This window comes from Alosa sapidissima, chromosome 2 (assembly GCF_018492685.1).
Source record: "Alosa sapidissima isolate fAloSap1 chromosome 2, fAloSap1.pri, whole genome shotgun sequence".
NCBI classification, from domain to species: Eukaryota; Metazoa; Chordata; class Actinopteri; order Clupeiformes; family Clupeidae; genus Alosa; species Alosa sapidissima.
Genome location: NC_055958.1, coordinates 24922460 through 24934994, shown reverse-complemented (window position 1 = coordinate 24934994; position 12535 = coordinate 24922460). Strand labels below are relative to the sequence as shown.

Genomic DNA, 12535 nt, shown 5'->3' with positions numbered 1-12535 from the left:
TTACAGCAGTTCTTCCACAGAAAAGAGTAGTACGCTTAATAGCCCCATCAAATCAAATCCCCAACTCAAATTGCCAACTCAAAGCGCCTGTAACTTTACAGGCTGCTCATATCATAGCAGTTGAGCAGCTTGAGGTTGTAAAAGCATTATCAGTAGATCCCGCTACTGCAGAAGTCGATGGGAATAGGTCTCTATGACTAGGACTCTCTCTGTTGACATACAACCCCTCTCTTAATCAAAACCAAATAGTGTCATTCAGTCGTCAGCTCCACGTTACTTTCAGAGAGCTCTCAGCCTGTGAATGCCAGTGACCCAGAAACTCAAACTGTAGCGGGTGGTTCTGCCAGCGTAGTGAATGACACAAAGGCTTTCAGAGCTGAAGAGTCTCTGCAGCTACACACACAGACATGACTAATGGCTCAAATCCACCCAGCCAAACACTCAAAGACAACAGGATAGTGCTGAGGGGGGGAAAAAGAGAAGAATCTGGAGAAATATAGAACGACAGGAAAATTGGGTAGTAAACTTGAAAGGGCGGGGAATACTGTACATTTACTTCCTAATTTGCAACACAGAGAGCCTTTGGAGTCTGACAGTGTGTGTGTGTGTGTGTGTGTGTGTGTGTGTCCCCGGGTGGATTTATCTTGTGAGCACGGCGGGGTCTCGCTCCACTGCCCAGGAAATGAACTGTGGCACTGACCAACTGGGCCGCCTGATTTTAGGTCAGCCTCCACATGTTGCTCCTAATTCGCAGGGGAAAAGAGATTATGTGAGACTGAGATTGTGATACTTTGCCAGAAGGAGCTGAACACCCAGACACACACACACGCACACGCACATACGCACACGGACACACACACACACACACACACACACACACACACACACACAGAGCCAGTGACGTAACTTTAAGCTTTGGGCATAAAAAATAACAGGCTAAAAACTGTGTGTGCGTGAATGTGCACGCATGTGTGCCGGGGGCTAACGGAACTCTTTAGCACAGTCCCACTAGCTATCACTCGCTGTGTGTGTGTGTGACAATAACAGGAAAGAGGACGGCTTCAGGAAGACTGGGCCCGTTCCCATGAAAACACAACAGGGGGGAGACTGCAGGGTGGGGGGTTCATTAGCTACTCATGACCCTTGTGTGTGTTACTGTAACTACTGATATCAACACTGGTCCAGTGTTAGCAGTGTTAGGAGGGAGCACTGCGGTCCTGAAGTTGAGACCATGAGCATGAGCAAGGTGGTGGTGGCCAGGGTGGAGACTTTCCCCACCTTTGTACTTGGAGGTGTCAGAGGAAGAAGGGTTAAGTTGAAACTATAGTGGGAGGGGGATGAGGGATGGGCTGGAATGTAATATCCTATTGAGAGTGGGACGGACAGAGAGAGAGAGAGAGAGGAAGAGAGGATTCCACATAGCTGGCAGATAGAGGAGTTGGAGAGTGGAGAGAATGACGCTGGCAATTAGGATGTGTGAAGCCCTTAGAAAATCCCCCTGCTCCATAGAGGCTTCAAGTGTGTGTGTGTGTGTGTGTGTGTGTGTGTGTGTGTGTGTGTGTGTGTGTGTGTGTGTGTGTTTGCGTACGTGAGTGCGTGCGTGTGTCTGTTGTGTGTGTTTCCGCGCGTGTGTGTGTGCATGTGTGTGTGTGTGTCTGTTGTGTGTGTTTCCGTGTGTGTGTGTGTGTGTCTGTTGTGTGTGTTTCCACGTGTGTGTGTGTGCATGTGCGTGTGTGTGTCTGTTGTGTGTGTTTCCGTGTGTGTGTGTGTGTGTGTGTGTGTGTGCATGTGTGTGTGTGTCTGTTGTGTGTGTTTGCGTATGAGAGAGAAAGAGAGACAGACAAATCTGTTGTCTTTCCAACCCCACACTGCTGATGCTTTATCTCTTCTGGGATGGGTTGTCTATGCATAATGGAATAATGACCAGGAATTAGATGACACTGATTATGTGACATTATTTATATCTTCTCTCATCAGAAATGGACAAACAAGTCCACTGTACCATTTGTTAGCTGAAAAGGGAGAGGTCTCTCCAGAGCTATCTCTCCCAGTTTAATTAAGGAGCCTATGAGTCCAATCCAAATGCTATGCGTCAAACATGACCAACCCAAACGCCTGAATGTCTGAAGCACTAAGAAAGAATAGTTATCATGATCTATTTTATTCTATGACTCCCAATTGTACTAACACGTGTAATGTTACTTGTCTAGGTTATCATTTCAGACATATTTATAATTACTGATACTCATTGGGTTGTTTGATGTGGGTGGGGGGTGATGACTGCATCTTTATTTTGTCATACCTGTCAGCCCCCCCCCCACTCCCACCTTCACCTATTGCACTGTTTCCATGGATACAAAGAGAATTTCATTGTGGGAGTGATACAACACTAAAGCCTTTCGCTCTCCTCATCCCTCATGGGTCCTCATGTGTGGCCAGACAGAACAGACTAGACAGAAATTAAATACCTCAAACTGTATGATTAGGTCTTTCAAGTAAAATGGTAAAAAAAAAAAAAAAAAAGATGTATGTAGGCATGGAAAAGAGCTTGATATTTCACTCTGGGTTTCTTGAAAGTGAGCTGCTTGACAAAGGTGGTGAGGTTAGAAGAGATGGCTACTGATGACAGTCCTTCAGCTGAAGCAAGAGCCAGATGTGACCAGTGCCAATTTACATGAATGAAGCAGTAGTGAGTAATTTTGGGCCATGTTTTTGTGCTCGGTAGTAAGATCTGTTTTTTAACCTGTCTTTTGGTAGAACACCAAAACATAATTCTAATCTCATTCAGTTTACAATGCTAAAACTAACTCACATTAAAACTGACTCACATGAGTTATACGGGGCCTGCAGGGACCACATCAGATAAGCCATAACAAACTAAGATACAGTACATTCCTGTTATGCTGTGGCTAACTATGATAAACTAGCTAATGAACTTTTCTGGCTAGTTGGCAGTGCTAAGCTTGGACAAGACCATTGTGATGGAGGCCTAGGTGATTATAAAGAAACACACAGCTAACTACAAGTGAAGGGTTCAGATGCAAAAGCCTCTAAATGCCACCTATGTCCAAAAATGAGATAAAGATGGTGAGGGGATGCTCTCCACACATAGTATACGCTAATCAAATAATTTAACTTCTAAACCCACTAAATACCACTCTCTTTCTGGTCTGAAATATCGATTTATAGGCAAAAACCTATAGGAGCCTGAATTTAAATGCTCATTTAAAAGAAAAGTGGTCAGACGGATTTAGAGGGTTTTGCATCTGAACTCTTCAAGTGTCTCCTTCTTCCCAGTTCTAATCATTAGGCTAATATCAAAAAATGAACAGCAGACAAGTGGGCGAGTCCAACAATGTTGTCATGACTGTGGTGGGCTCGTCCAGAGTCAACATCACGTCCTTTGTTGTCTGGAAAAGCACAAACGCCACTCACTTGATCACAGATCAGTTCCCATTTCTTCTCGTTGTCATACTGCCGCAGGAGCCGAGCTTTGTCTGGTGGGAGGTTCATAGAATTCTGCGAGGGGGGAAGAGATGAAAGCCTCAGATTAGCAGATGAAGTGCAGCTGTCAGCAGAACCAAACACAACACAAAGGCCCAAAACTGCAACTCTGCGCAGGGCCGAGAATATATTACATCACTCAACAGACATTTTACATATTGGCTTGCATCAGTCCAAGTCACATTTATGATGAGATATCAAAGCTCTTCCTGTGTGATTCATTATGGATAAGGGATTAAAAGAGAGCTATGGTAGGATAGTTTGAGAGAATTTTGAAGCAGAGGAGTGGCACAGGGATGAGGACGAGGAGAGAAGAGAGAGTTTCTAGTTTCATAATGAAGGCAATCCTCTCTGATAGCACAGGACTGCTGAGATCCATCTCTCCCTCAACGAGCCCTGACCCCTCCGTAATGAGCAGTATGAAGTGTGTTCACTCAGAGCTGCGTGTGTGTGTGCGTAATGTGCAGTATGGAGTATGTTCACTCAACGCTGCATGTGTGTGTGTGTGCGTGTGTGTGTGTGCGTGCGTGTGTGTAAGTGTACGTAATGAGCAGTATGGAGTGTGTTCACTCAGCGCTGCTGTAATCCTGCAGCCGTCCTAAGGCCATGCATGCGCGTGCGTGGGCGTGCGCCGCCCACTGCTGTCTGTGTCAGAGAGCTTGCAGGCTTCAAACACAAGGACACACAACTTTGTCTAACACCAAAAGAGACGGGGAAGTGCGTGTTTACTTCCTATCGTACATCGTACGGGTAAAAATAGACTCAGGAAAAGTTCCTGAATGGATTTCAGATGACTGTATTTTCTCACATGATTCTTAAACGGGTTCACCCCCCCTCTGCATGGTGCTGCTTCAATGAAAGAATCTGTGATAAAGTGGCAGTTTGATGTCAGCTATTTGCAGCCGGCAAGTTACTGTGTTGCTCTGATACAAGTTTCAAAAACCAGATCTGGACACCAATAATGTCGGAATTCACTGCTTTAATTAACATAAACATCCTGGAACACAGCTTCTTGCTACCCACCATCAAAAGGCGGACTTTTCTCTCACTCCACTTTATTGATCCCATATGGTAATGCCGAGCCTTGAAATATAAGGCTGCTTTGTTACAGAGACTCCGAGGCCATTTCAGCGCTAATGCATGAAGCCTATCTCGCCATATGTTGGCTAAACTTGAACATGTGAAGAAACAAGGCCTGCTTCCTCTCTCCGCATTGCACAGCCCTCACTCCCTCACTTTTCCCCCTGTTTGCCCTACTTTTTCCACATCTGCTGAGTGGAACTCCCCCCAAAAAGGACTCCAGTGGTCTTGCTTTGGCCCCTAAAGCCTTTCTAGTGCACCCCACCCTTCTGTGAATTACCAGGAGAGAGAGAGAGAGAGAGAGAAAAGATTGAAACAATTAGAGCTTAATCGCACCACCCACCCAAACACAAGCAGCTTGCAAACCCCTGACATACACATAAACACAGCAAAACTAGTGATAGCTGACACTCCACAAGCCGCGAGCGCAACAGACCACACTGCTGATGTGGTGAGAATGTTTTTTTCCCCCCTCCTCTCTGCTTAAGGAAAGAAAACATCAACCCTAAAGAGCCGCTTCGCTTCGGCGGACTGTCTCATTTATCAATGTGATTTCAGTCACAAGACTTTTCCTTTGCCGAGTTTTCCAACGCGTGTCTCTATGAGCGAGCGGTGCTGCAGGGGGAGATGAGAACATCCTGCCATGTCGTTTTTTCCAGACGTTGTGCCTGTGCCACCACTGAGTATTAGAGAGATTGAGCTGTCTGGAGAGAATGGCTGGGTGTATTAGTATACAGTGGGGCTGTGAGGGACTGACCAGGGGAACAAAATCACTTCAGGCAATGTATCACTACAATGGACTGGTAACACAACAATTTCTCAGGGGATGAAAGAAAAACACTACAACTTGAAATATTCATATGGACTTTATGGTAAATGGGTTCATCTACCAAACCTTTAAAAGGTTAAACAAACAAAAGGAGAAAGGCTTTCGAGGTCACACAATGAGTGCTTTTGTCTGTTCCTAAGAGACACAACAAGTTTGTCCTAAAAACAAAACAAATTTGAAACCAAAATGGTGTTGCGTCTATCTCGCCTCTGACGCCTGCAACTAGGGAACAGAGGGTCCTGTGAACGGCAGTAATGTGGATCACTGTCAGGTAATCTGACTCACAGTCAGGGTACCATGGAAACCAAAGGGGGGGAGATGGCATTCAGTGTTTGCTAAGAGGCCATGACTGTATGATGTCTGGTGGGTAGGTGTGTGTGTGTGTGTGTGTGTGTGGGGGGGGGGGGGGGGGGGGGGGTGACACTGGGAACACCACAGCTGATTCAGTGGGCAAGAATCTTTATGGACACACATGATCTGCACAAGCTGGAGGGAAAATGACATTAGCATCGAGATGCACCAGCTGCTGGGTCCGGAGGAGATGGAGTCCTGGAGAGATCCTTTAGTCTGCACTATCTCTTGCTCTTCTCTTAAAAAGGTCACAAACACACAGGGAGGGAAGGAGCCCCTCCACTGCACCTAGCAAACTAACAGATCAAAGCACAACCACTGCCAATCAAATGATGCAAAACTGAGGATGCTGTGAAACAACCCAGTACATTTACATGGATGTCACAGTTTAATTACCAGTAAGAGAGGAAAAGGATTAATGGACAAAAATCCTATTAATCTACATGATTTTGGGAGTGGAGCTGACATGTCGATGTGCCGTGTGGACTTGTGCTGTTGTGTCACCTCTAGGGAACCTGCTGTGGGAAATGAGTTGCCCTCAGCTGGCCGGACTGGGCACTCGTGGCTGGTGATCTTCCAACGCAAGCAGAGGTCACTTACAAATCATCCACCACACCTCCCCCAACAAAATGAGTCCTGACAGGCACTTAATAACAGGCAGCAACCAGGTTTTCACTTCAGCTCACTTATGCAGAGTAGGAGAAGCTGTTTATACAGAGGGGAGAGGAAAAGAGCACTTTCCATTTCACATTCTTTACCCAAAATAATTAAACCAACACTGGGAATGAGAAGGAGTATGACCACAAGTCAAACGATAGCAGGTGAATTAAATATTTGCTGTTATCTGTTAAGCTACTGTGTCTACGTATTACAGACTGCAGGAATGAATTGATATCTGCTAGTATGATCGAGCCTTATCATATATCAGAAATAAAACAGCTGCATATATGTGCATTAGCCTACAGGTACTTTCTGTATCCTGTGATCGGGGATGGGCAAAAATACATGGGCAAAAAAATGTATTTTCAAATAAGTTTTAAGTGTATCGAAATTTTAAGTGTATCGAAATAAACTACAAAATACAGTAGCCTTATCATCCATCAAAATAAAATACTGTATTTTTGTACTTTGAAAATACTAAAAAAACACTCTTTAAGGGGAGCATGAAATCACTTTGCAAACCTTCCATATCTGTCTATTGAATCTATTCCTTCATCACTACACTGACTGTTGATAAAGTGGGTTGTGTTTGAGAGCAACAGCTTTTTTCTGTCTACGAGACATGCCATAAATCTACAAACTGATCAACGATGCTGACCTGCCTGTAACATCTCATACTGTAGCCTACTGTTTTAGAGATGTACTCTAGAAGTCACAACTGAACTTGTCAAGTGGAACTAACCACCCAACCTACTGAGAGCCACAGAATGTGGGCTTAAAACAACACAATGCAGTTCTATTACCTTAAAATAAGGGCTTCAAACTCATGGTACACTGACATAATACAGAGAATGAAGTCTCTGACATTGTCAATGCATGTTCAGAATGATATTGCACTGTGTAACGTTGTTGATCAGGTAGACTATGACCCTTTTAGTTGGTTTTTAACGGGGTACTGTGTAAGCGCTAAATTGGGCTATATTGACACCAATGGACATAGATATGGATGATACATGAGGCAACTTTTTGAGCAATGTTGCAGGGGAACAACAACAACGGTTTCCATGTATTTCGCTGATTAAAAAAACTGATGGTTAAAGTTCTCAAGATACTTATGGTTATACAGTAGTTCTCAAGAAACTTGAGATTGGTGTGGCTCATCTTGCACTGGATCATCTTCCTGAATCTCAATATTCTGATCACAAGTGTGGGCAAAGTCAGCACCAGTCAGAAGTTACATTAATTGTTGTTCATTGTTATGATGTCATCACATCACCAAAAGTATTGATTTACCAAAAATATTTGGCAGTATTTTTAAACTTCAAAAATACACACCTATAAAGAATTTTGATACAAAATACAAAGCCATTTTCTTCAACCCAGTAAAATACTATGTAGTTATACTATTTTTGCATTTGAAATAGGTATTTTAACATGTATCATAAATACTGCCCATCCCTGCCTGTGATCAGGCTTGTTTAAGAAAGAGAAGGGCCAGATTTGCTATGAGTTCTTCTTTACTCTCAGGTAAAAAATGTGCTTTGCACAAAGGTCACACGTCAGACAAGAGTTTATGTTCTCATCTGGCGGCCTCCACTTGAGCAGTGAGATATGAGTGACTGGTCCAAAAGGTACTTGTGTGCTGTCTCAATCCTTTTTCCACTCTATACAATCTTTTTTTTTCAGGAATGGAAAATTCTGCCTGAATGAGGTCTCTATAAGTCAGGCAACACACTTTTCTTTTGAACTCTTGGCTATAAGTTGAGTGTCTGTTGGATATATGGTCACCCCCTCCCTAGTGCAGTATAAAATTCAAGATGCAGGCGAGCAGTTTGGTCAAACAGTCATTTGTGAGTGTTCTGTGGCGGTCAGACTTCAGTCAAACAAGCCGCCCAGAAATGGGCCCTCCACTGACTAACGACATCATTAACGTTAAACAAACTGTAGCGTTATTGATTTAAAGTCAGTGTGCCATACAAAATGCAGACATCGGGGAGATAGAGAGGAAGACAGAGAGGGAGTGAGCGAGAGAGAGAGAGAGAGAGAGAGAGAGAGAGAGAGAGAGAGAGAGACAGAGAGAAAGACTCGTTGGCCAGTTATTACATGAGTCACCAGCAGCAGGCTTTAAGCCCCGACACCCACCTCTTCCCCGGAGGTCCATGGCAAAATGAAAAAGCCAGTTTACAAAAAAGAAAACAAGCATTGCCACTGCCACATTGACTTTTTTCAGTGGTGTAGTACTGAATGCATGATTTATCCTATGGTGCAGCTGTTCTCCTGAGGCTATAGGACTATGACTACACACACGTATCTGGTGCTTCAGGGAGTTTAATCATTTTGCACAGGCCTCATTTGTTCAGCTGCAGTATTTTTGGATCTTGAGACCTTCCCACCGGTCAGGTTCTCCAGTCACGTAATGTATGTTTTATGAAGTCCCGTCAAGGAGCACATGATCTAGGAGGAGCAAGCCAAAAACGAGACCCATAGATCATTAAAATATTGGGAAGGAATCCAAAGTAAAAAAAAAACAGGTTGGAAAACCATTAACATGTTCTGTCAATGTCTCCAGTTCTTTAAGTGTTAATAAGTGGCTACAGGAGCCATCCTAAGAAGCCTGTAGCTAGGCAGCAACGCCACTGAAAGAGGCGGAGGAGAAAGTCAAAGAAAGGAAAGACTGAATAGTTCTCTGCAGCATTGTAGAGGAGACAGCTCTGACTCTGTCCATCAGAAAAAGATGCTCTTAGCTCCTATCTGACCCCAAGACTCAGGCTAAAGAACTTTCCGCTGTGTTAATCCAAACCCACACAGGGCCTGGAACGGGGACCAATGATGATTCAAGCGATGCCTTCCAGAATATCAGTTTCAGCGGATGTATGAAATGTTCAATCCGATAGACAACACAGGGGTTGTTTGGATGAAAAGGATGGAAAGAAATACTGTGTGACCAATAGATACTTGACAAAAAAAAGACGAAAAGATGCTAAGCTATATCAGACTAGTCATAGATTTACGATCATTTTGTGTGTAAACTGACTCGCTTGAAAAACAAGATGAGAACGCTGTGTGTCTGCCATGCCCTACCCACCCTCAGATCTGCCTGGACTGATGCGGCCCTGGAGAGTCTGGCAACTGAAGGACGCAGGGGGGGGGAATGTGTCTCTTACCCCTTCGCCGCCCCTGCATCTCAGGATCCAGGATCCAGCCCCACTCTTCTCGGCATGTCATCAGGCACAAACCCCAGGAGCCTAATCCCCCCCACTCTCCACTGAGCCCGGCCTTCAGACAGCGGCGGGGCCAGAGCTATCTGGGGCTGCGGGGCCGACTGATGACACGAGGGGATATGAGCCTGGACGAGCGATGGCAGGCTGGGGCTCTTTGCTCAGCTGTTCCAGACAGGGCCCGGAGGACTTGGGGCGGCACTAACCCTGCGCTCTGTTCAACCACCACCGCCGCCGCAGCCACCTCCTCCTGCTGCTCCTCGGTGAGGCCGCTTGCCTTTCTCACGTTACAACGTTTCCTCACCATTTCCTGAGCTGGAGCCTCTGTCTGGCTTTCTTTCTTCAGCGCAGGACCAGCCAGACGATGGCTTTCCCAGCAACTGTAACGTTACTGCAGCAGGCCAGACAGCACAAGAGTGGGAAAATTCCGCAAGGGAGGGGAAGTGACGACAACTCGTCCACTACGTCCACTAATTACATACCTTTTGTAATGTGGAACACAATGTATGTCTGCATCCTCCATCACTTGAACACTGCATTTTTGTCATGAGAGTCTGCATAAGTCATACTGATAGAGACTGTTATATTTTTACAACAGACGCAGGATACTCCTGTCATGTCAAAACTAGGCAGCATATCGGAACTCCCCCTATTACCGTCGGTCCCGTATTTCCGCCGTCTTGCGTGTATGTGTCACTTAATATCCATTTCTATACAAACCAAGACTCCGGATTCCTAAAGAAACACAAGCACCCACACCATAGGTGTATCTAAATTAGCTATGTACCAAAAATGACATTTTACCGTGACTCGAAGAGCTGTAAACAGTGTTGTAAGGCTGCGTGTAAACATCCGCTTGGAGCTCCAGTGGAATTTTAATTTCATGACGAGAACTCTTGGTCTAACCGCCGTTGAAACGGCGTAAATAGGCGACCCTCCAGGCCAGCACTAACCTCCGAGCGTGGTAAACAAAATCAGATATTTCAGACAGTAAATGCTCCAATGGTTTATTTATCAAATGTTATTTTGAAGTATTGAAAAACATTTTTGTTTTAGAATTTTCGAACAAAAGTGGTGATAATTGGAGGCGTTACGATAGGTCACAATGATTTTCAGACAGCACTGCCCAAAGCCTCTGTAGACGCCAGCGTAACAGATCAGTCTGTCTCTATGTCAGACACCTCTCTGCTCTACTGGGCTGGAGCTGGGAGCGGCCTCTCTCTTGTCCCTTGCTTGGCCTTTTACTCCGAGTTCCCAGCAGGTTCTGCAGGAGCCCGGAATCAGCCCCTCATTAGCGCAGTGTGGCTCCTTAATCCCTTACATTCTGCAGGGGCACAGGTGTCCCTAGTCTGTCTCCAGATTAGCCATGTAATCCCAGAGACCACCCCCCTCCCCCCCTTAACTCTGCCTCCTCCACAGACACCCACTGCCGAGTTGTGTTTCGTGTGTGTGGAGGATGTTTGCACAGAATGTGGACTCGGGGCTATCAAAACTGTGAACACAATACTCAAGCCCCAGCAACTGGACTGGCATGCTGTGAAAGGCCAAACAGAAGCATATTTAAATAGGAGTCCACCAGGGTAGAGTGGCCGCCTTTTAGGACTGGTGACAGACTGGCCATTTAGATGGAATCTGTAGTGACAGGTGCTCACTCACTATAATCTAATGAGTTGTTGACGGTTGGTTATTCTGGAACCCCAAGGTTCAAGGCTACACTGTGACCTCAGAAGACCGACTCCACATCTATTTTGGGTGGATGAACTGAACTTGGTTGCAGCCACAGGTCCGAAGTTCATTTGGATATTAACTGCTTCCCTCATGTTAGTGTAAATCAGACCCAATGTAATCTCATTGCAAATGCTGTCAATGGTTACTCTGTGTTGTGTTGTATCTGAAGGTAGGCAATTTGATACAATTCAACTTCTATCTATCTATCTATCTATCTATCTATCTATCTAAATAGAATTGAAACTACTCCTCAGACTTCCTATCACTAAAGATGGCTAAAAATAATAAACATAAACTGTATCTGAAATTAGAACAAAAGGGCTCAACACAGTCTTCTCCAGACTAGAGGTCCATGTCTGACTCTGGATCTTAACAGATACACTAATTTAGACTTAGACTAATGACTCAGTATTACGCAAGCGAGAGTAGAGGTGAGGGGAGGACAGAGTGTACTCTGCACTGGGGGGAGAATCGAGTGATTATCAACCATTAGCCTACTTCATCCACTCCTAGGCTATATATTTAAGTCATTTTTAGATCATTTAAACTTAAAAGCAAAATGAACAGATTTTTTTTACCTAATCTTCACTTATGAGTTGCCGGCAGGTAAACCTATTTTTAAGGTACAAAATATATAGGTTAACCCCTGCACATCTAGGCTAAATCCTATTATGAAAGCTACAATGAGTTAAAAAGATAACCTAGTTGTCTTCCTGAACTAATCTCCAATGCAAAGAAAATTACCACAGATTACAACATTGTTTGCATCGAATGGGAAAGACGAGCTCTGATGAAGTTCAACAGCCGTAAAGCCAACTCCATAATCCTTTTAGACATTGTAATGGTAATCTGATTTGTTCTATTTTTCACATCACCCCCAGTACGGATTGCAGCCTGGCACCATTCAACCCCCACTCCCCGGTCTCCATGTCTCCTGCTGTCTCTTGCTCTCGCACCCACATGCTAATCACTACTCTACAATACAATGTGGTGAAGAGTCTGCTCACTGAGTGACACCATCTCAACCTGAAATATAGCCTGATTACTCGTGTTGAATTTTTCCACTGAGCTAATATGTCTGTGTGTCTGCTGCCTGAGCTACTCCTTTCTTACTAACCTTCACAACTAGTCATGCAAAGGAACATTTAATTACATGCTGACTTAG

The 12535-nt window shown here is 44.7% G+C and overlaps 1 protein-coding gene across 4 annotated transcripts in view; it reads right to left on the bottom strand.

The window, feature by feature from the left end:
* fmnl2a (formin-like 2a) overlaps window positions 1-12535 on the bottom strand; it is a 59866-nt gene that overhangs the window by 34847 nt on the left and 12484 nt on the right. For all 4 annotated transcript variants that reach the window (XM_042068952.1, XM_042068965.1, XM_042068963.1 and 1 more), the window contains exon 2: window positions 3436-3519. In XM_042068952.1, coding sequence (XP_041924886.1) covers window positions 3436-3519 — 84 coding nt within the window. The remainder of the gene's footprint in view (window positions 1-3435; window positions 3520-12535) is intronic.